The sequence below is a fragment of the Dysidea avara genome, chromosome 1, assembly GCF_963678975.1.
Source record: "Dysidea avara chromosome 1, odDysAvar1.4, whole genome shotgun sequence".
In the NCBI taxonomy this organism is placed as follows: domain Eukaryota; kingdom Metazoa; phylum Porifera; class Demospongiae; order Dictyoceratida; family Dysideidae; genus Dysidea; species Dysidea avara.
In genome coordinates this window covers 47,920,016-47,947,235 of record NC_089272.1, presented here as the reverse complement: position 1 = coordinate 47,947,235, position 27,220 = coordinate 47,920,016, and the positions used below count along the sequence as shown (strand labels likewise).

The 27,220-nt window shown below is 38.8% G+C and overlaps 1 protein-coding gene across 1 annotated transcript; it reads left to right on the top strand.

The window, feature by feature from the left end:
• The first annotated feature begins 596 nt into the window (after nt 1-596).
• On the top strand, nt 597-27,027 carry LOC136266173 (NACHT, LRR and PYD domains-containing protein 12-like). The gene is made up of 3 exons (XM_066061174.1): nt 597-764; nt 10,080-10,331; nt 25,180-27,027. Exons 1-3 carry the CDS (start codon nt 692-694, stop codon nt 27,006-27,008), a joined length of 2,154 nt encoding a protein of 717 aa, XP_065917246.1. The 5' UTR covers nt 597-691; the 3' UTR covers nt 27,009-27,027.
• Nucleotides 27,028-27,220: the final 193 nt, after the last annotated feature.

Below are 27,220 nucleotides of genomic sequence, written 5' to 3'. Positions count from 1 at the left end.
GGAGTGCAAAACATAAAGAAAGTATACATGCATGTACATTTAACTAACTAAAGAGTCAGTCTGGGGAGGCAGGAAACCACTCACGACAATCCCTAGCCATAAATATTCTTTGAGATGCTGTAATACACTTCTGCGAAGCAGAATCCAAAGCTTCCCTTAAAGCTGCTTTTGACACTAATATATCCTGGTGAACATATTTAGTCGCTAGAATGCCGACCTCTGAGTCTGAGCTTTGGCCGGGCTAAATTTGATTGAATCAATCTCGGGTGAACCTCACTGCCTGAATCTAGGGTGAATCTCACTGAATATAAACTGAATCTCGGGTGAATCCCACTGAATCTCGAGTGAATCCCACTGAATCTCGAGTGAATCCCACTGAATCTTGGGTGAATCCCACCGAATCTCAGCGAATCTGCATGAATCCCGGGGAATCTTAGTGAATCTCGACTGAATCCCTCGGAATCCCTGAATCTCCGGTGAATCCGTAAAGATTCTGAATCTCGTACGCGATTTCGCTGCGTTGCGGACCCCTCGAGTTGCATAAAGTTAAGTTTCCGGTATAACGTCATTTTGTGGTTAAATAGTAATCACGTGATCCGTAGGATGTCCGTAAATAACGAAACCCATTAGTTACCCCTCGTATGATCCGTTGGATGTGGAAGAATCTGAGGCTGAACCGGGATCCGAGAACATGGCGAAATGTGTTAGAGATTTTGATCAGGAATTTCGTGACACACTGCCCGAGTTTCGAACAACTTCTAGAAGTAAGGGTCTTCATTATAATCATAGATAATTATCGTTGATAAATAGTCTATTAAACTGTATGGGGAATTTTCCGTTGCGAAGTTAGTCTATATCCGAGTCTACATCAGTGGAAATCTAGTGCCGTCCTCAGGGGCGGTTTTAGGGGGGTTTCTGGAGAACCCCCCCTCTGAAATAGCGCGCGCCCCTAAGATTCGTCTCGGTGATATATATTACCAGGAGCTTATGAGCCCCCGAAGGAGCATGAAACTTACGCTGCCTGCCAGGTGCCATCACAATCCAAATTGTTTGCCGATTAGTTTCCTTATAAGGAAACTAAAATCTCGTTATTGGAAGCCGTATACGGAATTGCGCGTGACGAAGTATCAAGGTGCGAGCTCAGCCATAACGGGCTGTGTTCATTGTCGAGGAGGCCTAAGTACATGACTGAACTGTCGCCAAAGCGTGTCACGTTTCAACAATGAGGGAACACCAAGGCGTCACAGAAGTACAGGGAGGCGACTGGCAGGACCAATGGCGACGGTGTAGCGTACTCCCCTCCAACACTGCATGGTTAGGCGCCCTCTAGCATTCGAACTGGTCTTTATTTCCACCTCAGCTATGGCAGCTGGGGCGTTCTGACGCATGCCAATTACATAATGTCTTGGTAGAGTTAGAAGGAAACTTTTTGCTATGAATCGGGTTAGGCCGGCTTCCTCTAGAGTTCTGCAGTTGCTATATCAAGCTTATATTTTACCGGTGTTGGATTATTGTGATACTGTGTGGTTACCATCAAATTCTAGTAGTACTCGTCGTTTGGAAAGACTCCATTCTAAGTTTACATCATCTTTCCATTCCTCTGATAACTTTAACTTTCGATCATCTTTAACTGAAAGGCACACTTTTCACACAGCTGTACAGGTTTTTAAAATTCTCAACAAGATTTCCCCTCCTTATTTACATGGGATTTTTTCATATGCTGTGGATGTTACTGGTCGCTCTGGTAGAAATTTACACCGATTATTTGTTCCAAGTGTTAGAACTAATTATGGAAAACAGTCTTTGGCGTACAGGGGTACGGCCATATGGAACAGATTACCTAAAGCACTATACAGTGCTAAAACTGTGAATGGTTTTAAAACATTATTTTGTACAATGTAATTCTGTTTTGTTGTGTATGTATGTACTTATATTGTATTGTATTTTTTTGTGTGTGTGCTCTCAGGGCATAGCTGAAAAACAGCCTTCTTTGGCTGATGCTATTTTCCCTGATTAAGTATCATTTAAATATATATATATATATATATTCGCGCATGTCGTATCCAATTTATTTCAAATGATGTGACGTAATTTGGATTGTGATGGCACCGAGTTTCATGCTCCTTCAGCGGCTCATAAGCTCCTGATATTACAAAGAGTTATACATACTGTATTATATTATGGCCTTTTCTATTGGCTAAACTTCATACTTTTACCTTTGAAATCACCTTCACAGCGTTCAATACCACGTAATGACTTTTTTTTTTTGGTCTTCAACTTGCAGCTAGGCTGAAGTTGCAATTCCAGAAAATCAGAAGCCCCCTCTAGATCAGCACCTGGTCCTTGGGTCCACTGTTTATACCAACCCACCGCAGCAAATCCCTGTAAAGCGTAGCTACGTGGTAGTCTAACACTAAAATCACGCTGCATGATAGCATAGATAGTATAGAGAGGTCCCTATGTATTCTACGCCAGCAAAAGTGGCGTGTGTACCGGGACCCAGGCCTGCAGTGACTAGCACTATTGTACATATATTCACATTGTTTTATACTTAAGATTGATTGCTATTTTCCTGTTTTCCTCCCACATGCTTTTTGCTTTAAATATTTCAATATCCATCACATGACTTGTTATAAATTTAAATATGGCGACTAGCTATGTGTGTGTGTGTTCAAAACGCTTGGACAATTTTTCACATGGAAGATAATTCTGTTTCTTTTTCAGAATTATTTGAGAAGATAAGTGGTAGATATATTAAGAAGTTTGCGGACATTTTTTTTGCTATACTTTTGTTCATGGCAAAAATGCTAGCTGAAATAGGTATGTCCAATACGTTTCGATTGAAAAAGTAAATTAACCATCATGTACTGCCCACCTCGTGTCTGTTTAGTAACTTTCCGGATGTGATACTTGTAGAGCAATTCTCTGTGAGTACAATGATGCCAAAAGAAGCCAATTCACAAAATTTTGGCTCGTCAAAATGGCTTAATCCAACTGGGTGTAGCAAATTTCCCCATACATTTTGTATTGGGCATTTCAGGGGCATGCAATAAAAGGCACAATAAACAATAACCCGTGACATGTGATAGATACATCAGATTCTGGACCAGATTTGGAAAGAGCAGTGAATAGTGATTAAGATGAGCTATAGCAGAAGAAAATTAGAGAAAATTTAAGCGCATTATTTTAAGGTTGAAAATCACTTCTATGATGAATTGAATGGCAGATATTTGGAAGGGAACGGTATGAGCTATTTCAATGCCTTGACACCTTCACTAAATTAGTGTTACAATGAAACAAAAGCATTGTGAATTAGTTCTGGAGGTTAGTTTGTGAAAATTACAGTGTTTCATGGTTGAGCAAAATTATGTCCGTTCCATGTAGTAAACTTATTTGTATAGTGTCAATAATCATACCATCATCTGAAGTAAATACAACAAAGTTTTCACTGGAAAATCCAATGAGTTATTTAACATTGATCCAGATATTCAACTTTGTGATGACTTGTCAGTTTTGGACAGTTGATTCAGTACAATGTTGTTAACTGTCTCACTACTTCTGTATCTGTGGTGAATATTTTTGCTGTAATGATGCAGAAGAGTGCCAGGTTGTCAGCAGCAGAACATAAGCCTTTGTCTGATTTGTTACCTGAATAAAGACAAACTGTATAATGCCACAGTAGAAAAAATGATTTCACCTGGGAAATTCACATGGTACACCTTTTGTTCATGCTCTCAGCAGTGCCCTCTGGTATATTGATGGGCATCAGAAAAAGAGGCAGGGTGTTCTGTGCATGCCAGAAATGTTCACTGGAGTTTCAGGCTTCAATAGACCAGACATTTCAAGGTCTGTGATGAAAATGGATGCAAAGACTCTATAACAGCATGCCACTGTGAATTTCTTTCATCCTTTGAAAACTATATTACCCAGTTGGTAGAAAAAAAGCAGCTAAAGAACAGTGGTATTGCTATTACTGATTCAATTCATATTAAGGTGTTAAAGGTCATATATCTCAACTTAGATCCCTTATTGATGAACTCGGTGCTAACGGTAATTACGAGTATCTTTTTGTGCTAGATTTCGCACCACCAAAATGTATTGATAGATTCTATTACATCCACCAGTTAAAAATGCCCTTCCATTTTCTGCTAACCTCTGCACTTACTCTTGGGGAAGCCTCGGCAGTTACCATTTTGTATGGAAATTACCCACCCATATTGATGCTGACATGCTGTTTGGCAAAAGCCAGAAAATTATTGAGCAGATTAAAAAAAGAAATTCCTGTGTTTTACAATAATCCTTTTGTCAACAATTTATTAACCATTGTGGTGTTTTAATACCAAGTGCAAACATTATGCTCTTGGTAAAATTTTTAAATGGATAACAGGTAAGAGGTTTTTTAAATGTGCCTTGTAACGTATTAAATTCCAGTAGCCTATACACATTTTAATTTGTTACTGTGATTTACAGGCGATGATAGTGCACCATCTACTACTACTCATGAAGCAGAAATAAACAAGGGAGTAAATGAATACAGCGATTTCCTTCAAGAGCTAGAGCGATTTCCTTCAAATTTGGAATGCAGACTCCCCTGGCTGGCGGGCAACGCTGTAGCAAATTTGGTTCCAATCGGATAAGAGATCACCAAGATACAAAGGTGTGAAAATGACCTTTTCTTTTTTCCTGTCAATATACCCACGGTGTGAAGCGCTGGCTTCTTGGGCCGCACGACACACTATCATGTGTCTTGATGATTGGTGAACCACAACAAAAGAAAGGATGACTCCAGACTTAGTGTTTTCACCTGAACATGCTCCTCAACTATCAATAATTGTGACCAGATCTGTGAAAACCCACGCATTTTTCGAATTCCTGTTTATTAAATATTTATAATGTGCTTAGCCAAGTGTACCTTCTGGCAAAGTTTCAGCCTCATATGCCAATAACTTTCGGCTGTGAAGTAACAACAACAACAGAAAAATCTAATTGTACAGCAAGTATAGGGAAAAAAATTACAGGCGCTTACAAAAATGGTTGTAACTTACCAACGGATTGAGGTATGGAGCTGAACTTTTCAGCATCGTGTTTTCCACGAATAGGGGAATCAATTACTGGGTAAGTTTGTTCTTTACTCATCTTTGGTTACTGCATACAAAAGTGAAATTTGTGAAGAAAAATCAGTTGCATACAACTGCTTCGACATGACGTAAACAAACACTCATAACTTACGTATCCTTGGGTATACTGCAATGAAACAAAGATTTTCCAACTCTGTTTGAACAGGTGAATAAGATGGTATCTAGGTTTTTATTGTTAGTCCCTTCCTTCACTAAGAAAGAGGTGGTTCAAAACATTTACAGAATTTTTTTCAATAGTACACAAGTATTTCACCCATTGTATTCAATGTTTTATTGTGTAATTTAGGCTGTGTTGGATTTTCGCAGGTCCAGTCACAATTACTGAAAGTGAAGTGGCCATTATGCTTCATTTTAGCCCTTAACATTACACAGCGTTACAAAATAAATAACAGTATATACGAGAAGTGCATTTGTAATCAATCCAGTCACTACAGAAATATGGACAATTCCCATTACAAATGTAGGGAACGCCCTAAGCCACTATGCACTAATGTGGATCAACACCTTGCACTGTCAGCTGTGGGAAATGGGACACAAAGGAGAACAAAAGTAAGTCCATGATGCATACATTGTATGTCCTGAGGCACCTAGGCCTGTTGGGCTGAAGCGAGTGAAAATGAAGCCTATCAATTTTGATGAGCAAGTCAGGGGTGTAAGGATCATGGGTGCAATGGGTACTGGTACACCCCTACAAAAAATTTCAGCTCACACCATAGTTAGTCTAGATCACTTAATCATGAAGGCTAGATGCATGAAACTATAACGACTCGTAAAATGAATATGTCTAATAAAAGTAGTGCCATTATTATTAGTGATTTAGAAGAAATACAAAGTGATGCCACATGTCCCCATGTACAAAGAGTATTTGGATTCATGTTTGGACTCCCTTTCCAGTTGTAACATTTACAGAGGTGATGGAGGAGAGGATGATGATACAGCAAACACCTCTGGTATTACTATCAATCTTGTAAGAACTTGCATTACTGACTGTCATGTATGTGTATTTGATGTAACAGTTGTAGTATTTCAAATCAGGCTCTCCTCGATGATCCCTGTTATAGTTGCAACAGTAGAGAGTTAATTCTGTAGTATAGTTAAGCTTGTTTGCTAACAGTACAGCTTGTTAAAAGGATATCGAAACCTTGTAACCATGCATCTAGTGAAATCATTGCATAAGCGTAATCATGTATACTTTTACGCACAAGAAATGACAGGATTTAGCACGGTTGATTAGAATTAAAAATCAAAGTGGTGCATGACCACACCAGACTAGATTTGGGCTTGTATGTTGACAGTTTGATTAAACAGGTGCTTCTTGACAATCGCTTATATGATTACGTATGTGCCGACCATCCACCTGGTTGTGATACACCAACTCAAGGTGTATAGTGTTAATTACGTACAGCTGTATCTTATGGTGGCCAGTTTGGGAGTTTCTCACTTATTTATCACATCTCAATTATTTTCTCACTTATTTCCCCAAATATTTCTCATTTCTCACTTATTTCTCAATTTTTATCACTTTATTGTTTTCCCAGTTATTTCTCAGTCATGCTTCCCACTTCTCAGTTACCTTCTCAGTAGTTTTCCCAGTTATTTCTTAACTGAATAATGCAAATGGCGTGCAACAACAAACACCAGACTAATAGTTGTTGTGGACTGTTTAGCTCTTCTACATGACGTTTTCTGGCACAACATGGTGCTGTACTGTTCAAGGTACTATTTTTAGATCCCAGTGACCAACGCATGCAGCAGGGTGTTTAGACTCAAGGAAATGAATTTAAAGCCAGTGTATGGACGGGGAGAGTAGGATGTTGATCGAGTCACCCAAGTAGCAGTGAAGAAATAAAGTTAGCTATTTAAATTTATTTCATAGTGGACAGACATCACTGCTGAGGACTAGATTTGAATTACAAAGAAAACCAAAGGCAAAAAGCTAATTGGTACAGATTAAGTATAATAATTGTTGGTTTGATCAAGAAATGAGTTGATTGATGTTGATTCTATAATAGTAAGGCATTCTATACTGTGATGGTTTGAGAAAAAAAACTGCTTGTAAGTATCTGTTCTATTTTTGATAAAATCGTAAGTTTGAAGGTGGTGAATCCTGAATACTTGAGAAGTAGTTTGGAATATGTAAGATTGTTGACAGATTTGTGCTATATGCAAAGGTGCATTTTTTACGACGAACGTAGCTGTTACTCTGGCTGTAATCATAGTCATTGAGTATCCAGCTTGCCTTTGGATCTTTTCTATAGAAGCAAGATGATTACCATAGTATGGATCTCATATGTTACCAGTACTTAGCTAAGGGTAGCCATGATAAAATAAACTATACTGAATTTTTCTGATGTGATAAATATCACACCAGAAAATTCATATGAAAAAATAAACATCTAGAACTCCTCCAGGGTTTTATGAACATTGCCATATTGTTTGTAATGATAAAATCCACACTTTCATTATATTGAAACAGATACAATTTTATGTGTTGAATATGTGTAGCTATTGAATGTAGTGAATAGGATACATACATATATATATATATGTACCACTCTGCGTGGGCAGTTCAAAGGCACCGCCAGTGCCATAATTTGTATATTGCACTGCTGCAGACCGCAGCGAGTGCATTATAACTTATAACGCACTGGTTGCGGTTTTGTAGACCGCAACGAGTGCATTATAAGTTATAATGCACCGACCGCAGTGCAATATTGCAATATACAGATATTGCACTGGCTGCGGTTTTGTGCAGCATAGCACAAGTGCCGGTGGCCAAGACCACTACGACACCTCACCTACTAGGTGGAAAGAAACTTCACAGATCACTCAAATTCTTTTATAGCCTGACATGTAAAGGTCGATTGTGGGCCATAACGTCACCAATACGTATAATGTTTACAAGCAGCCAATGGCGATCGAAAAAGCCAACGCGGGGGGCCACAACTCTAGTCTACATATATATAAACGTACTTATACACCTTACTAGTCAGTGCCATCTTAGCCCAGATTAAACTGTAGTCCACTTCAACAATGACTCAATAAAACTAATATATTCTAAATAATACTAACCTTTACGTTCGATTGTGGTAACCAGTTTTGTCATGCTACCAGATTCAAGTTTAGCCAGTGTGAATAGTAAGAATTAGACTAGTATCGTTTAGTAGTTAGGTTTTGTTTACTTAAACTGTCTATTTAGCTGCTTTTTTTCGCTCAAGAGAATCACTATGGCGATTAATCTGGTGCTTAGTCTATGTGGCGATTGAGTGATCACGCTGGCATGCTGAGCACTACATGATGAGAGTAGAACAGCGAATGCAGGTTAGTGATATAACCCATAGCGTACTAGCTTTCAGTATCTCAGGTGGCTGCGGTACTGCAGGGGGAACGTCATCGCAACGTCTGGCTTGGTTACCCACAATCGATGTTAGAAACCTGGCCTTTATAAGTGTTACAGCTGTCTTGTGAGACTCTCCCCACCTATTAGGTGAGTGGTACATAACAGTTATACAACGTGCACTCGTGCTCTGTCTGTATAAAACGCACTTGCCTTCGGGCCTGACGGCCCTCAGGCTCGTGCGTTTATATCAGGCAGAGCACTCGTGGCCGTTGTATAACTATATAATATATAATGGGTGTGCATGGAGGGTAACGGAGAGTACTAGTAGCTACCAGTCGTAAACCAAACAATGTCCAGGATGTGTTGTATAGAGTATTTGGTGAAGCTATTCAGTGATATGTTTGTCCTTTTAGTAATTGTAGAAGACCCTGGAGGTGTTAAGATTGGGCTGGGTTAATTGATATACAGGAGTGCAGTGTTGATTTTGAACAGTTAGTTAAACTAGCAAGTGGAGTAAATTGAGGTTGCATGATGCATTTGGGTATCAGAGTTACTGGATAGTGCCTGAGGCAATCTTTTCTTTATGAATATAATAAACTATGTACTAATTACATGGTTAAAATGTCTCATGGTTATCACTGTTTGTTCAACAGCAATATAGAAATGGCCTTGTCAAGCACCTCTACAGTAGCAAACAGTCCTGTCTTCTTTTCACAGTAGCTAACATCCAGAATTTAGGAGCTAGCAGCGGGGAGAGCTCACTTGTCAAATTTGACTGAGGCTTGTGGATTTCTATACAACCAAGAAAGAAAACAGGCTCTGCGAAATAAATGCTATCATCAGTCATGTTGCAAGAATCAGTGAAAAGAAAGTGCAATAGTGATCAATAGAATGTGGGTATACCAGTAAACATACATTAGAACTTCACAAAAGTTCTCCGATTCTCCATTACTCCTTAATTCCTGTAGGCTCAATAAGTATTCACTAAATTGTACCTTGAAGAATTCCATCTGCCAAATGTAGCCAGCACCATTTTTTCACAGCTGCCTCCATCATGTTTCATTTTGCTAGGCAGATAATAGCAGGGCATTCATTTGTCATATATCATTTAATTTAGTCAATTGTGATAGGAAATATTAATACGTATGTACAGTACAGTATTTCAAACACGTGCACCTGATATAAATATCAAGTATTTCCAGCGTTTCCCATGTAGCAAACGGTTTTGTGTTGTTATGCACAAACCAATGAACCAATCTGTCTTAGTACAAACTGACACGATGACCAACTGACAAAGAAAGCCATTAAAAATAAGTTAATTCTGGTAACTACACATGTATCTAAGGCGATTATCACTTACGCAGGCGAAACATGGATGGTTCTTCGCTCTTGTTAGGTCATACTGAGAATTTGTACAGAGTTGTCATGTAAGTTACTTCCGTTTCCAATCCCATTGTAAAGTTAGTGTATCTGTGGTAATACAGTAGTAAACTTGTATGTAGCCATAGTAGGTTATTTCAATACAGTAATTTATGTATGAAATACTTTCTTAAATCCAGCATTTACAGTGTTATCTTTTTAATCTTGAACTCCTTTTAAAGGGAAAGAGAGAGCAAACATAAAAGATATTGAGAATCATGTAGTAGTGAGATGGGCCCCACAATGGAGACAGTTAGGTAGACAACTCAATATTGAGGAACATCAGATGAACATCATAGAACATGATCATCCCAACAACTGTGAGGAGTGTTGTAGTAAGATGCTGAGTGACTGGCTAGAACAGAATACATATAATGATACAACATGGGAAGTACTCATCAATGCTATTGATAAACTACCTGAAGACCTGACAGGTATTGGTTATTTGATGTTTAGTTTTGTAAAAGTTCATATGACATTTACTGTTATGATATAAGGTGGTGTTGAATCAATGTAATATGAAACCTTACAATGCCATTTTGTCTATGACGGGATATAAGGCAAAGTTTTCAAGTACAGTAGTATTATTACTGTACTAGGTATACCCGTGCAAAATGCACTCATTAAGACCATTGTTATTAGTACCGTAAATCGGGAAATTTTCATTCGAGATAATTTAAAAATAAATTCAATGTGTTATATTTTTGTGGACAGCCTAAGCCATGGAAATAGTTTACTAGTGAATTTTTCTGTACAGCAAATAATTTTGCTGGTGTGCCAGGAATGAACATGCAAGATATGATAAAAGTTGATATACAGGTACAGTACTTGTTGTACATTGAACAGGCAATTGTGATGGATGACTGGACACGCGAGACTATATATATTGGAACCCTGACAGTAGGCCATTAGTCTTTCTTCTCCAACAGTGTACTCATTCCTCAAGTGCTGCATCGGTTTTGATGGCTCAGCCTCCAAAAAATATTTCGCAAATAAAATATATTCAAGAGTGAAAATATTTCGCGTAATTTATTTTTGTTGGTATAGGCAACCATGAAATATTCTTACTGTCGAATATTTCCCTATCTACGATATTATGTAAATACACTCTTTGCATTTGAAGGTTACAATTTATCAAACACATCTATGCATATCGACACAATGACATGATTATACAATGTGCTTGATACCTAAGCCAATGTGTATTAATTATGTGTGAAGTGAAAGTAATTGTTGAAAAAGTTTCTTGCTATGATGAATGGGATTAAACTCATTGTGTATGGCCAGTCTGTGTGTATAAAACTGCCCCTGTTACAGTTTTCTGTGGAACACTTGCTGACGTGTGAGATCATAGTGCCATTTGGGATTGCCACGTGGAAACAGTATCGGATAAATCATGTGTCACAGTTGGCTGACATGTGTGATATGCGTTGCAACAATTTATCTCTTTGATAGATAATAATGTCACGGTCCATTGGAGGTGTACCATCCATTCCACCAAACACCACTGTAACTTCATCATGATGTGGCATGTTCAAGGCCGGAGGAGACGGTCCGGTTGGTCAGGCCTGAGCCGGACCAATAATCTGGAGTTGAACCAACTAGCTGACCAGCTCGACTGAACTACATTATTCTCATGCAATCTTTGGACGATCACATCTACATGAAGCTACGTATATTTTACAGATGTTATTGAAAATGCACAAGAGTAGTTACCTAGTTTCTCAGCCTAACTAAAGCACAGAACTACACGTATAGTACCTCCTATTACCTTACAGTACAGCATAGCATTTGTATCGTCTCGTACAGAAATGATTGTGGGTTCTACATACAGTATCACGTGTGCTGACAGTTGGCATTTTTCACGTGTAAGGCAGGTGCCTTCTTTTGATTCTAAACCAGCACACTTATATCACAATTCAATCTTCATAAAATAATCATTAGCATTCCTTGGCTTGTCTCTCTTGGCTTCTTTTACTGGGCGAAGGGCTGGCAGTGACAAAGCGTATGTGTGACAAACCAGATGACTCATTCCGCGGCAAGAAGCTGTACACCCATACATTACATGGTGGCCATCTGGATGAGATGTTGAGTAGAAATCACTCCTCTTCAACTACCCACTCGTCCTGTCGAGATACTGAGCAAACTCTCAGTCTCACCCACATTGCGCCATTTTCGAATACTGGTTGGTCTCGTGACTGTCCACCAGCATATTTACGTGATGATCCGTTCACTTCATACAAACCAGTATAGTAGTATACTGTATTTTTGTAGCTGTGTAGCTTTTTGTAGCTGCGTGAATTCACTGTATAGTAATTATATCCTAGCTAAAGGGGGTCATGCTGCATGGGTTCCCTGTGAAATTTGGGGGGAAAGTTGCAAGTTGCTAGCTAGTTTTACTTTGAAGTTTAGCATCAATTTTAAATTTTAAGGCATTTTCAAACCTTTAAATTACAAAAATTCTGCAGCTCCTGGGGGTTTTACCCCCAGACCCCCCTTGAATTTCTAATTGCTATCTATAACTAAATGAACCATACAGCAAGTTTCCGACATGTTGTGTCCCCTGTATGTCAGGTCTATAATTATACATAGTATAGAAAGTCTGAAGAACAACAGATAGTCTTGAGCATATTTATATAGCTAGCTAGCTAGCAGTGAAATATCACAAAAATTGCATATCCGAGAGTCTAATTTTCAAAAATTTCCTGTGGGGGCATGCCCCCAGACCCCCCTAGAATGCTCGTGCTTTGCACTTCGCAGAGTGTGCTTCGCACACTGTACAACAGCTCCTCTCTCATTGTCATGTATATAGTAGCAATTTCAACATTATAGTCAATGGCCTGACCAACTCAATTTTCCCTCCTCCGGCCCTGATGTTATATCTCCTTCTATCGTTGCCAATTCTAAATTGCATTGTGATTGATGCAGATTGACACTCATCAGTAGCAGCCTTTGCTAATTCAGTTCTCTTGACATTTGCCATACGCCTGTAGGCCAATGACTGTTTTATTAGAGTAAATGACTGTTCTATTAGAATATCTCGATTTCTAAATGTAGAGGGTGCTCTCTCTCACCTAGTTCCCCTTGTGCTATGTCAATATGGGTACAGACACATTTATTATACAAGTATAAGAAAACATTTGAAGTTTTAAATTAAAGTAGGGACAATATAGTGCTACAATAAAATGTACTGAAACAAGCTGGATTGGAGTAGTATGTAATGTCAAATTGCTGTAAAACAGTGAGAAGCAAATATCCCTACTGTGCTGTGGAGATTAAAATGCACAGTAGGGATATTTGCTTATTGGTTTACAGCAATTGGACATTACATACTACTCCAATCCAGCTTGTTTTTTTTCATGATCCAGCTTGTTTCAGTACTTTTTATTGTAGCACTATATTGTCTCTATTGTAATTTAAAATTGCAATTTTTTCTTATATTTGTGTGTGTGTATATATATATATCATACTGTATGAAAGTATACTGTATAGTAGGGACCACAAAGGAGTAGGCATGGCCCACGAAATAAAATCACCCATATACCAGCCTCAATTTCCCCTGATGATGATGAGGCACCCAAACAAGTTTTCAGATCAACCTGCAACACTTTCAACAAGTTGCTACGGAATTTAAAAAAAATTATTTAATGGAATTTTTAGTGACTGACTGACTGACTGATGCCTTCAGACAAGCATAACTTGATGACGGCTAAGGCTATGGGCTTGATTTTTTCACTGTCCGACATTGCTTCGGCCCAAGAGGTGCCTTTTGGCATACCGTAGTATGTACAATGCATTCTTCATGGAATTACCAGTGTCCTCCTTTGTGTCCCATTCATCTTTGCTGACAGTGAAAAGTGTTGATTTGGTGGTAGCATGTGATGGCTTCCCTTCATAACAGAATCGTCCATATTTTTCATAATGGTTACTTTGATTGAAGAGGTGCTTTTTGAACAGTTTTTGATTCATAATGCTGTGTAATTGGTTATACATAGCTGACAACAAAGCATAAAGGATATACTTCACTTTTCAGACAATAATTGTGTCCAGATCTGCGAAAACCCAATACAATCACGCATTTTTTTCAAATTCCTGTCTATTAAATATTTATAATCTACTTAGCCAAGTGTACCCTCTGGCAACGTTTTAGCCTCATATGCCAATAACTTTAGGAGTTACAGTCCTACAAAGTAGCAACCACAGAAAAATTGATTTGTCCCGCGAGTATAGGGAAAATAAATTACAGGCACCTACAAAAACACTTGTAACTTACTGACGAATTGAGCTGCAGAGCTACTATTTTCACCATCGTGTTCACCATGAACAGGGAAATCAATTACTGGGTGAGGTTTTCCTTTACTACTGCATACAAAGGCAAAATTCGTGAAGAAAAATCGATCACGTGCGATCACTTCGATGTGATGTAAACAAACACTCATAACTTCCGTATCCGCGTGTCTACTGCAACAAAACAAAGATTTTCCAACTCTTCTTGAGCAGGCAAATAAGATGATATCCAGGGTTTTATTGTTAGTCCTTTCACTAAGAAAGAGGCATTCAAAAAATTTACAGATTTTTTTCAATAATGTGCAATTATTCACCCAATGTATCCAGTGCTTTATACTGTAAATTTAGGCTTGCACGATTATGTCAGATTTTCGCAGATCCGGTCACAATTGATATAACTGGGGCACTTGGCATCGTTTCTTTCTTTCGGTATGCATGGATTGCAGAGGTGTTTTTTGAACAATTCTTGATTCAAAATGCTGTATAATGGGTTAAACATAGCTGGCAACGAAGCATAATGGATACTTCACTTTTCAGATGGGGCATGCAGCACCATTTCAGATGCGGTATGCGTCAGCCATAATAATCATTCACAAAAAAAGTTGACAACAAGTACACAAGAAAATTTGGAATTTTCAACTAGAGTAGGGACCATAGCACATCGATAAAAAGTACTGAAACAAGCTGGAGTAGTGCACAATAGTAAAACAATAAAAAGTGTTATATCCCTACTGTGTATTTCCATTATGGTATCTTGAGCACAGTAGGGATATAACACAGAGGAGGTTGGACATGCACACATGAGTGCATACATTTTGTATTGAAAGTTTAACCGAGAACTCACCAAAGTTTTCATTAATACCATTCAAGGGTGCACTTCAAGTTTAGTCTATTCAGTCAGTTTATCCCATTCAACCCCACTACTCCAGGCACATAAATCGCTCTTGAAATCTACAGGGATCACATGTGTAAACGTTTGAAGGTAGAATCAATGTGTAATACTATAGGGACGCTTTATGTTATTGTACGTATGTGTATTTTAGCACTAATTGTTGAAGAAAGCAATGTGCTTTTTTTTTTTGAAATAACATAGCCTCCCAGAGTATTGAAATAGAAAAGTGGACGCCACTAGCTTGGGCTCACAGAGAATCTAACAAAGAATTAGAAATTTGTACACTTGCCTTGCAATAAGAATGTGCATGCCATTCATCTTAAGAAGCACAAAGTAACGTGGTACGGAATTGCTAAATATTTCTTCTATCACTTACTCCTCATCACCTAATAGACATATGCAATTATCAATAGTAAATTTCAGAAGCACTTATATCATGTCCAACCTCCTCTGGATGTAGCACCTCTTATTGTTTTACTGTGATTTAATTAAAGATGGACCGATACCGATACAAGTATCAGTATAAATGCTGATGCACTAACACTCCAAAGTTGTTGCACTCGCATGCGAAGCACCTGCCATGGCAATTGCAGCATCTCATCTGTGTATGTCATCTTAACTCAAAGCCCTGCACACCAATTAACTTGCATGTTCTGTGAAAAGAACTAGTGCTTCACCCTGATCAAGCATTTGTGCGCACTTTAATAATTCACAACCTAGAGCATGGTTGTGATATTGGCTACGCTGAACCAATTTACACATTCCAGCAGCAACTTTCCCTCTTCATTCCAAAACCCTAGCATACTGGATGCTAACATCACTGAAGAATGCAATGTGGGTCACATGCTAGGTTCATTCCAGACCCCACTACTTCAAACTTCTGTTGCTCAGGGCTGGGCTTAGTCCCTAAGCAGCTGGCATGCAATTTACCATTTGTCTGCTCCATATGGATCCAGCATCAACGACTCCATAAATCCAGAGGATTATACACTTTCTTACAACTCAGTTGATGATGCATTCACAATCGTATCTGCCCTTGGTAAGGGCACTGTAATGGCAAAAATAGACCTTAAGAATGCATTTCACCTTGTTTCAGTAAGATCAGAAGACTGGAACCTTCTAGGCATCCGATGGCAAGACCAATTCTATATTGACATCTGTCTGCCTTTTGGCCTTTGATCCGCACCCTTTCTATTTATTCAGTTAGCCGATGCCATCCACTGGTTCCTCCAGCACAACCATGGTGTACACCATGTACTCCATTATCTAGATGATTTCTTTAGTGCTGGCTTGCCTGGTACAAAGGAATGCTGCAAGCAATGCTCTACCCATGTAACAATATTAATGCTCCCGTCAAGACTTCTAACATTGAAGGCCCATCAACCTGACTCACATTCCTGGGGATTATTATTATTGATACAGAGAACATGACAGTCAGTATCTCACTGGAGTGGAAAGTTGACCTCATCTTATCAATACAATCACTCAGGAAGAAGGATAAATGCACAAAACATCAACTGCTGTCCTTACTTGGAAAACTATCAAGTAAAACTATCTGTCCTTACAGACAGTTTTACTATCTGTCCAAGTAAAACTATCTGTCCTTACTTGGAAAACTATTATATTCTCCCAGCAGGTAGAATATTTCTCCGCTACCTCATAGACCTTAGCTGCAAACTGTCACGCATGCACCACCACCTATGCCTATGCACAGACGCATACCTAGACCTAGACTGGTGGCTAAGCTAGCTTTCCTCCCCACCTAGAATGGCACATCATATATCCTGGAAAGCACTTGGTCCACCTCTCTGTCTATGTCTCTGTTTACAGATGCACCAGGCAGTCTTGGCTAGGGGGGGTCTATTGTTCTGGACATTGGATTCAGTCACACTGGTCAGGTGACCAAGTAGACATAGGCATAGTCTGGAAGGAACTATTTGCTATAGCTTCTGTAGTGAACACCTGGGGCCACCATTGGCCTAGAAAGAAGGTCTTGGTTCATTGCAATTATCAGGCTGTAGTAGAGATTTGGAAGAAAGGCACCACTAATTGCCCCGAAGTCATGTCCCTTGTCCGTATGCTCTATTTTTGTGCAGCACAGTATAGCATACATGTAATTGTTACTCATTTAGCTGGCACAGATAACTGCATTGCTGATGCTCTCTCTTGCTTTCAGGCTGGTCCACCATTTCCACCAACTTGCTCCGAGAACAGCCACCAACCCCAATATCATCCATGCAGCTCTTGAGGGATTGCTCAACCACTATCAATCCTTAGGGGTTGCTCCATCCATGAGGAAAACATATCAAGCTAGAGTGAGAGCCCTTCAGCAATTCTGCAACCGATACACAGTTAAAGCCTTTCCAGTCTCACCACTTACCTCAGTTATTTTTGTTATTACATGGCATGCCAGGTGTCATACAAAACTATCAAGGTATATCTTGCTGGCATACACGTGGGTCACATAGAAAGAAGCTTGAGGACCCCACGAAGCATGAACTGCTCCAGTTATTGTGCACTGGCATCAAACGATCACAAGGGGTATCATTGCACACTCACCTACCAATAACCATCATTGTCCTTCAGACACTGAAGTCACAACTTAGTCTGGATTCTTCATTCTCCCCGAGAAGCATCTGCTCTGGGCAGCTTTCACACTAGCATTTTGTGGTTTCCTGAGAGCTAGCAAATTTGCAACTCCAAATCTGACTTGGCGGCACATACAGCTTGCTGGGGACAGATACATTGTGCTGATAGAGCAGTCTAAAACTGATCCTTTTAGACATGGCCATACCATTGCTATTCATGCTAGTGGTACATCCACATGCCCCATCAGAGCACTTCAACTTTATGTTTTGGCAATTCTACCACTCCAAGATCAGTATTCAAGAATGGCAGATTTTCCCCATTAGACAGGCAGCACCTGACAAATACCATTTGCCACCTTTTGCTGAAAACTAAGTACAGTCATCATCAATATTCCAGCCACAGTTTCAGAAGTGGTACAGCAACCACTGCCGCTGCAGAAGGGATATCGGATTGGCTAATCAAGATATTAGGGAGATGGAGTAGCAATGCATACCAAGTATATATATATACACTCCTCTCCGGCAATGATACAGTTCATACCTGCACTCTTAGCTCACGCCAACAACATCTCCAGTACAGACAAGGCAGCCAATGCACAGTAATCCCTACTAACACGGTATGTTGACTTATGGTGCTCATGCATGTGCTGTTCGATATGCTGATTGTATGTGTACTGCTCGATATGCTCATTGTATGTATGCTGCTTGATATGCTCATTGTATGTGTACTGCTCGATATGCTCATTGTATGTGCACTACTCGATATGTTCATTGTATGTGCACTGCTTGATATGTTCATTGTATGTGTACTGCTCGATATGCTCATTGTATGTGCACTGCTCGATATGCTCATTGTATGTGTACTGCTCGATATGTTCATTGTATGTGCTCATTGTATGTGTGCTGCTTGATATGCTCATTGTATGTGTACTGCTTGATATGTTCATTGTATGTGCACTGCTTGATATGCTCATTGTATGTGTACTGCTCGATATGCTCATTGTATGTGCACTGCTTGATATGCTCATTGTATGTGCACTGCTTGATATGCTCATTGTATGTGCACTGCTCGATATGCTCATTGTATGTGCACTGCTCGATATGCTCATTGTATGTGCACTGCTTGATATGCTCATTGTATGTGTACTGCTCGATATGCTCATTGTATGTGCACTGCTCGATATGCTCATTGTATGTGCACTGCTCGATATGCTCATTGTATGTGCACTGCTCGATATGCTCATTGTATGTGCACTGCTTGATATGCTCATTGTATGTGCACTGCTCGATATGCTCATTGTATGTGTACTGCTCGATATGCTCATTGTATGTGCACTGCTCGATATGCTCATTGTATGTGCACTGCTTGATATGCTCATTGTATGTGCACTGCTCAATATGCTCATTATAATTATGTGCACTACTTGATATGCTCATTGTATGTGCACTGCTCAATATGCTCATTATAGTTATGTGCACTGCTTGATATGCTCATTATATGTGCACTGCTCAATATGCTCATTATAATTATGTGCACTGCTTGATATGCTCATTGTATGTGTACTGCTCGATATGCTCATTGTATGTGTACTGCTTGATATGCTCATTGTATGTGCACTGCTTGATATGCTCATTGTATGTGCACTGCTTGATATGCTCATTATATGTGCACTGCTCGATATGCTCATTGTATGTGTACTGCTTGATATGCTCATTGTATGTGCACTGCTTGATATGCTCATTATAATTATGTGCACTGCTTGATATGCTCATTGTATGTGCACTGCTCAATATGCTCATTATAATTATGTGCACTGCTTGATATGCTCATTATATGTGCACTGCTCAATATGCTCATTATAATTATGTGCACTGCTTGATATGCTCATTGTATGTGTACTGCTCGATATGCTCATTGTATGTGTACTGCTTGATATGCTCATTGTATGTGTACTGCTCGATATGCTCATTGTATGTGTACTGCTTGATATGCTCATTGTATGTGCACTGTTTGATATGCTCATTGTATGTGCACTGCTTGATATGCTCATTATATGTGCACTGCTCGATATGCTCATTGTATGTGTACTGCTTGATATATGCACTGCTTGATATGCTCATTGTATGTGCACTGCTTGATATGCTCATTGTATGTGTACTGCTCGATATGCTCATTGTATGTGCACTGCTCAATATGCTCATTATAATTATGTGCACTGCTCGATATCCTTACTGCTCGATATGTTCATTGTATATGTACTGCTTGATATGCTCATTGTAGGTGTACTGTTTGAGATGCTTATTGTATCTATGTTGCTCCCATTGTATGGGTGTGTGTGTGTGTACCTGCTACTGAATGTTGGGGAAATTGGGTGCAGTGAAGCTGCTTGGCCAGGTAGATTGACCATGATGCTCGTTACATAATAGCCACAGTCATAAGATGACAAGTGTAATGCAGAAGCCATGTACTAAGTTGGTCAGGCACTTCACTTAGCCACGTTCTGGGCTGCCCAATGTTTCCCAATCATGCACCCGGGTTTTGTTAAGCACAATCAATATAATAGGAAGTTAATTTTTGTTTCTTTACTTTTTTCAGTGATCTCTATTCCCATGTTTTAATTTTAAAATTATTTTTACACTAGTTTGTTTAGATTTTATATGTATAGCTAACATGATAATAAGAGTTGCTAAACATGTATATCAAGTTAGTCATCATAATATAGGTAGTCATCAGAGTTAACAAACACCAGTGCAATGTTTCGTTACTATTGAATGTACTTTGTACTATACAGCTTTGACATATCCAACTATAGGCAGTGCATTCAGGGATGAAAATAACAGTCGGCCATCAGCCAAAATCCAGCCATTTTGCTAGGTTGGCGGTCCATTCTATCCACAACTGGCCCACTAGCTGAATGATAAATAAACCAGAAGTTATTGCATTATATGAACTATTGTTAATGTGCACTCGTGTGGTTACATAAAATGCTGAGTTGTTATTAATTTAAAATGGCCACCAACGTTTTGAGCAATGTTTCAAGTGGAGTTCACACGTCCAGTACTGGCAAGAGAGGATCGATTCTACTTCACAACCAAAGCGACCAAAGATACAAGTGTCAAAGGAGACTTTTTCAAGTGGCAGCGAACTTGCTTTTTCAAGTAAACACCACACCCCAAATGAAGATCGGGGCACTATTTTATGAACTGGACAATGCTTTCTTATAAACAAACATTAGCATGTAAGAACCTCAGTCTCACAGCAGTCAATGACTCAATGTACATTTTGCATGGATCTGGTAAGCCTTTAGGTCAACTGCATAACACGGTTAGTCAGCCCCACACATAGTGCACGTGACACTTCATAATGAGTTTACCTTTTCTCTATCCCCAGTTCCATCAACTTCCTTGGCATAAGTAAATATTCCAGATATTCCAGAAGAGCATTTGCCCGTTTACCACTCAACTTAATTGGTAGTAGATTCTATGTGGCACTTCCTTATCAAAATGATGCTAAGCAAGTGTACTGAAATGAAATTTCTTACTGGCACCATTCACAATGAATCCAACTGATGTTTATTTCAATCACTGTAGTTTAGATGAACAGTACTATTAAGTACTACGCTTCAACTCCATTTTAAAATTACTGCGTGTGTCATGTACACCTACATTAGGTGTTAAGTGACTTTCCAAGGGATTTTCCATCAAATAGATCACATGGTATGCCTGTATATCTCAATCCTCATTCAAAGTCATGGTTCAGCATAATGAGGTATGTGTTGATACTATTAAAGCAGTTGTTTGTGTCTTTGCGTTAGTGTAGCACACAATTAAGCTACTTGTGATAGTTGGGCAAGAATTGTGATGGACTCAGGCTTGGAGCGAAGTGCATCGGTACTTCTTTTAGAGTACTTGTACTTAAATACTTTTTGTACAAATGTAATGTACGTACTTGTACTTATACTTAAGTTCTAAGCAATGTACTTAAGGTACTTGAAGTACATAACAGTTCTTATAAGTGCTTTGAAGTACAATGAAGTCCTCTCATATGTGCATAGAGCTGTATGTACATATGAAATGCAGAGGCTGAAATTGGAATTAATGGTCAAAATGAAAAAAGGACTCACCTGAGTCCCTGTACCCTCTGTATCTGTTGAGACACTACCTATAGTTGATTTCAAGTTGGTTGACCAAGAAAATCAAAGTGTGTAAAACACTCCATACTTGAAAGTATAGCCAATGAAAGTCAATAGCACAGCTAACTGTAGTGTGACAAGTTCATTTTCATAAATGTGACGATTTGTGTATTTGGATTTCATGGACTGAAATTATCATGATATCAATTTTTCACACCGTGCACTGCATACTAAAAAATTAATGATGTTCATTCTTTGAATGCACCACTTATCATGCCAGGTTTGCACAGTTGATGTTTGTTTGTAGAACCTACACATACATGCATAATCATGAGATTTTGAACAGTAGTTTAATCATAGTTTCTCTTTAAATGTGTACTTGTGCTTAAATACTATCAGAAGTACTTGCATTGTATTTAAGTACATACCCTTGAAAATCATATGTACTTGTACACTTATACTTAAGTAAATCTCAAAATACTTTACTTAAATACTTTTCAATGTACTTTGACCCATGCCTGGACTGATGGTTGGGCAAATGCCCACCCATTTACCCAACCATGCCCATCCTTGGTTATGCCCCTGCAATTGCTTCTTTAGAATAAAAGAATTGTGTAAGGTTGCATGTAAAGCGTTTAACCCCACAATCGATGTTTAGGTGCCTTTGTATAAAAGTAATAGGATGAATGTAGGTTTAGTTTTCACCTATTAGGTGAGCATGCCAGAGTGGTATATATTACTTATACCATGGCCACTTCGGATTCACCTGATACCGTATAGCGGGTTTTTATAGCGTCCGAAATTTGACGCAGAAAAATTTTTTTGTGACACAAATTTTAGCGAAATAGAGAAATCACTAAATTTAAATCCTGCGCATTATTTGAACACACACGCAAATAATTAACACGGTACAAGTGCCAAAAAGAAAGGTGCAAAGAAAGATTCGATGGGTGATGGTGAAGCTCGTGGTGAAATGACTTTGAGTATTTGTTCAAGTATTCGTGGATACCATATTTATAATGCTGTGTGGACCACATCAATAGGAGAAGAACTGTCATGTGAAAGAGAGGTGACGAATGCTGCTGACCGATATGCAATTGCAGTAATGAACGGTTCACAAGTTGTTGGTTACTTACCTCGTAAAATATCACGGCTGTGTAGCATGTTCATTTTAAGAAGCGGAATGATATCGTGCATTGTGAGTGGTCCACGTAGATATTCTGGGGATTTACCCCAGGGTGGGTTAGAAGTTCCTTGTATCCTGCTGCTTCGTGGCAAGTCACATGACCTGAAGAAAATAAAAAAGATTAGATGCCTAATAAAGGAGAAATTGTAATATTGTATTTCACTTTTCAGCATTTAAATTCACTGTATGATTTTTAAATTGACATTGACCTTGTACATGTATACATGTTAAAATGAATCATTGTTTAATAATAGTTTTTTAAGCACAATTCAAGGATCTCACTAGTAGTGGCTATCATTCCACTGGTGAGAATTGACCTTCACAGTCACTGTCAGTGAACACATCAGATACATGCAATGGTGTAGGTGGATCCATCTCAACTTCAGATCCATCAGATGACTCACCATCTTCATCGTCCTCGTCACAGGAGTACTTTGGTATATCTTCATCTTCATCTAGTAAATCAAGCCCTCGATGAATCCCAGCATGCTTAAATCCATTAATGACTATTTGTGGGTTGTCCTGTAGGTGCTCGATCAGCTCCATAAACCAGTGTGCTCCTACACATTTCATTCTTGCTGAAGAGATGTCCACAGGATTATCATCATCGCTATTGATAAATTTCTCAGAAAGTTCATCAGAATACCATTCGCTAAACTTAGCTCGCAAAAACGACTTCACAACCTTGCTTACGGAAATGTCCATTGGTTGTATGTCCCCAGTGCAGTTAGCTGGTATGATCACCGAATGAATATTATTTTCCTCTAATTCCTGTGTGACACGTTCAGTCATCTGGCCTTTAAAATGATCAAATATAGCTAATGCTGGTTGGTCATCCTCTAGTCCCAAATCTTGGCGGACACGGTTTACAAATGGGACAATTACTTTTCGTAAATATTCCAGCATTGTTCCCTCATTGGACCAGTGTTTTGGGCTATGATTTATCAGCCAGTCACGTGGAAAATCAAATGGAGGGTGACACCTATCCGATTTGCCTCCGTAAATCAGTTGTGGAGGTAAAACGTCACCCATGAAGCTCCCACACATGACGGCAGTAAGTTGTTTTTATCCTTAAATCCTGAAATGTCAATTCGTTTTTCTCCCTTTTGTCCATGGTCCACAATGCACCAGGAACCAGGTTAATCCCTGTTTGGTCCCAGTTGAAGATTAGCTCACCAGGAATGTCGTTCAGGGCAACAGTTTCCAGTACTTCCGATATGAATGTTTTCTTGGCACTTTCTAAGTCATCTGGTGCCATGCCAGTTTTGGTTGAGCCTCTTCTCTTTGTAAAGTCCATTCTCTTCAAAAGAGACTTTGCCCACGATACAGATAAAGTTGCAGGCCCCCCATTCTTGGATAGTCTACTTGGTTCCATCACTCAGACTAGAACTTTTGCTGCTGCTATAGTAACATGCGTATTGACAGGACACCCATTCTCTCTCAACTTCAAAATGTAGTCCTGGACTGCTGTGTCAAGGGTTTTGCCCAGTAAAATTGGCCTTCCTCGCTTCTTCAACGGCAAAATGGTCACTGTCAGGTCGTCGTCTTCTCTTCGTCACTTCTTTTGACGCTCATCAGTATAGGCTTTCTTCATACCTCTCATTGTGCTCTCATTGATACGTAGGTGTACTAAGCTTAGCTGAAAATTTTCTGGCAGCTTCCGTCGACCCTACTTGACATGTCATTTTCCCCATTTCTGCTCATAATGTCCCATCATAGACATTGTTACCCTTGAATTTTCGCTTCCGTTTCTGGCTGGATTGTGGCAGCACAAGTTCAACTTTACGTTTTGCCGCAACAATCGTTTTGGATGGAATTGAGCGAGACAGTGTACCATTCGGAGTGGGTAACGATCCTTTCTTTCTCGAAAAGTAGTTCAGAATTGACATCCCTGACCACTACTCTGAATCACGGGGTAGATCTCTGAAACACGAGGTAGATCGCGTGATACACGTAATTAAGTCATGCGATTCTTATATCTCACGTTACAAAAAAAGTTGCGATATTTAATTATAGTGATTGGGGTCTTCCACTATAATTAAATCCTCGCTAATAAATCCTGCTATACGGTATATATGCCCAAGCCCGAGGGTGTGGACATATATATCAGGCAAATCCCTTGTGGCCATGGTATAACTAAGTAACATCTGTGTATTTTGTGGGATGTTAAGTATTGTTACATTGATATACTTACAGGTGTTGGTGTAGACATTCAAGTTACCATTAATGCTGCAGCAAACCTGCGTAATTGTTACATTGGAAGCAGATTTTCCTTCACAGAAGATGACTGGCCTCCTTACCATCCCAAACACTACACAACACTAGCCCTCATTCATAACAGAGGTAAATTTCCTGATGCTGCAGTGATAACTGTCACACAAAAACTAGCAGTTGCAGGAAATATTGCAACTGATTCTGTATCTCGACCATTTACAGAATCTGATAATGAAAAATATTCTAGGGCTACTAAAAATATATCTGAAATTTTTGCACCTATTGACAAATCTATAGTGCATCCTACTATAATTCTTATAGAGGGTGCACCTGGAATAGGAAAAACTGTTCTGACAAAAGAAATTGCATTTTTGTGGGCTAAAAATAACTTATTGACCACGAAAGACCTTCTATTTTTATTATTTTTACGTGAATGCAATGTTAGCAATATAACATCAGTTGAAGGCTTTGTGCAATATGTTGTTAAAAGCAGTGAAATGGTTAGTTGCCTTACAAAGAATCTCTTGAAAACTGAAGGTAAAAATCTTGCAATTATCTTTGACGGATACGATGAAATGTCTGATGAAGACAGGACAACATCTTTCATTGCAGATATAATTCATCGCAGAGTATTTCCACAATGTTGCTTAGTGATTACTTCTCGTCCTACAGCTTCATCACATCTTCATGGTCTTGTGGACTGTAGAGTAGAAATAGTTGGCTTTACTGAAGAAGACAGGCTTGATTATATTCAAACAGCATTGGAAGGTAAAGATGACCAAATTATCTTTCTTCAGCAATATTTATATTTCAATCCCACAATTAATGCACTTTGTTATATTCCTTTAAACATGACCATATTACTTTGTCTTGCTGAAGATTGTATTGATTCTTTACCCAAAACTCAAACAGAAATGTACAGAAAGTTTATTGAAATGACAATTAGACGTTTTCTTAAAAAGACAGATCAAAAGAATAGCGCAAACATTTTAAGCATATCTGAGTTGCCATCTCCACACAATGAAGTGTTTAAAGAATTAACACTGCTTGCTTGTGCTGGTTTACAAACTGATAAAATAGTATTTACTCTAGCTGACTTGAGAGCATTATATCCTAATTTAACCAAAGCTCCAGTGAATTGGAATGGTCTTGGACTACTTAAGGCTGCTCAGTATTTTAATAGAAGAGCTGGTAGTGAAGATGTAACATTTCATTTTCTTCATTTCTCAATTCAAGAGTACATGGCAGCTTATTATATCTCTACACTACCAGATAGCAAACAAATCAAATTGATAAAACAGACATTTTGGGAGCATCGATACTATAATGCTTGGATTATGTATGTTGGTATAACTGGTGCTTCTTCCTTTGCATTAAAACATTTTCTATCCGGTCACAAAGTTCGATTGCATACTAAATTATTTTCAAAAATTACCATATCCAATAAACTCCTAAATGATAAAGTCAAGTGTCTTCATTTATTTCAGTGCCTTGAGGAGTCGAAGAACAAGGAGGTTGCAACATTGGTAGGAAATTTTCTTCAAGATCAAGAAATTGATCTCAGCAACCAGACTTTGCTTCCCAATGATCTCAATACAGTTGGGTTTTTTCTTTGTAGATCTGTTACTAAACAATGGGACACACTCAACTTGTCAGGGTGCAACATTGGAGCTACAGGTTGTGATATTCTCTGTAATAGATTTTTACATAGAGAGAGTCGTGATATTGTTTGTGTTAAAAAAGTTGATCTTTCTTTTAACCAGTTGACATTTTCCTGTTTGCTCAGACTTTTTGATTTATTTAAAACTTAGCATACATCAGAAGTGATAATTACTGATGATGCTATACTTAATGATGTCTCAAACACCGGTTTGTTCACTGCAATCGAAGAAAATGTTATGCAGCATATAAAAGTTATTTCGTGTAGGTTCATTTTTCTACGCTAACAACATAGAAGAAAGAATAATATGTCACTTCCTTTTACACACTGAAGGAATCAGAAGTATACATCTTATAGAGTGTA

Bases quoted from the DNA above. Each gene is read 5' to 3' on its own strand.
- LOC136266173 (XM_066061174.1), top strand. From the start codon at position 692: ATGGCGAAATGTGTTAGAGATTTTGATCAGGAATTTCGTGACACACTG. The intron at 765-10,079 runs GTAAGGGTCTTC...CTCCTTTTAAAG, and splicing joins GTTTCGAACAACTTCTAGAA to GGAAAGAGAGAGCAAACATA. The intron at 10,332-25,179 runs GTATTGGTTATT...ATATACTTACAG, and splicing joins ACTACCTGAAGACCTGACAG to GTGTTGGTGTAGACATTCAA.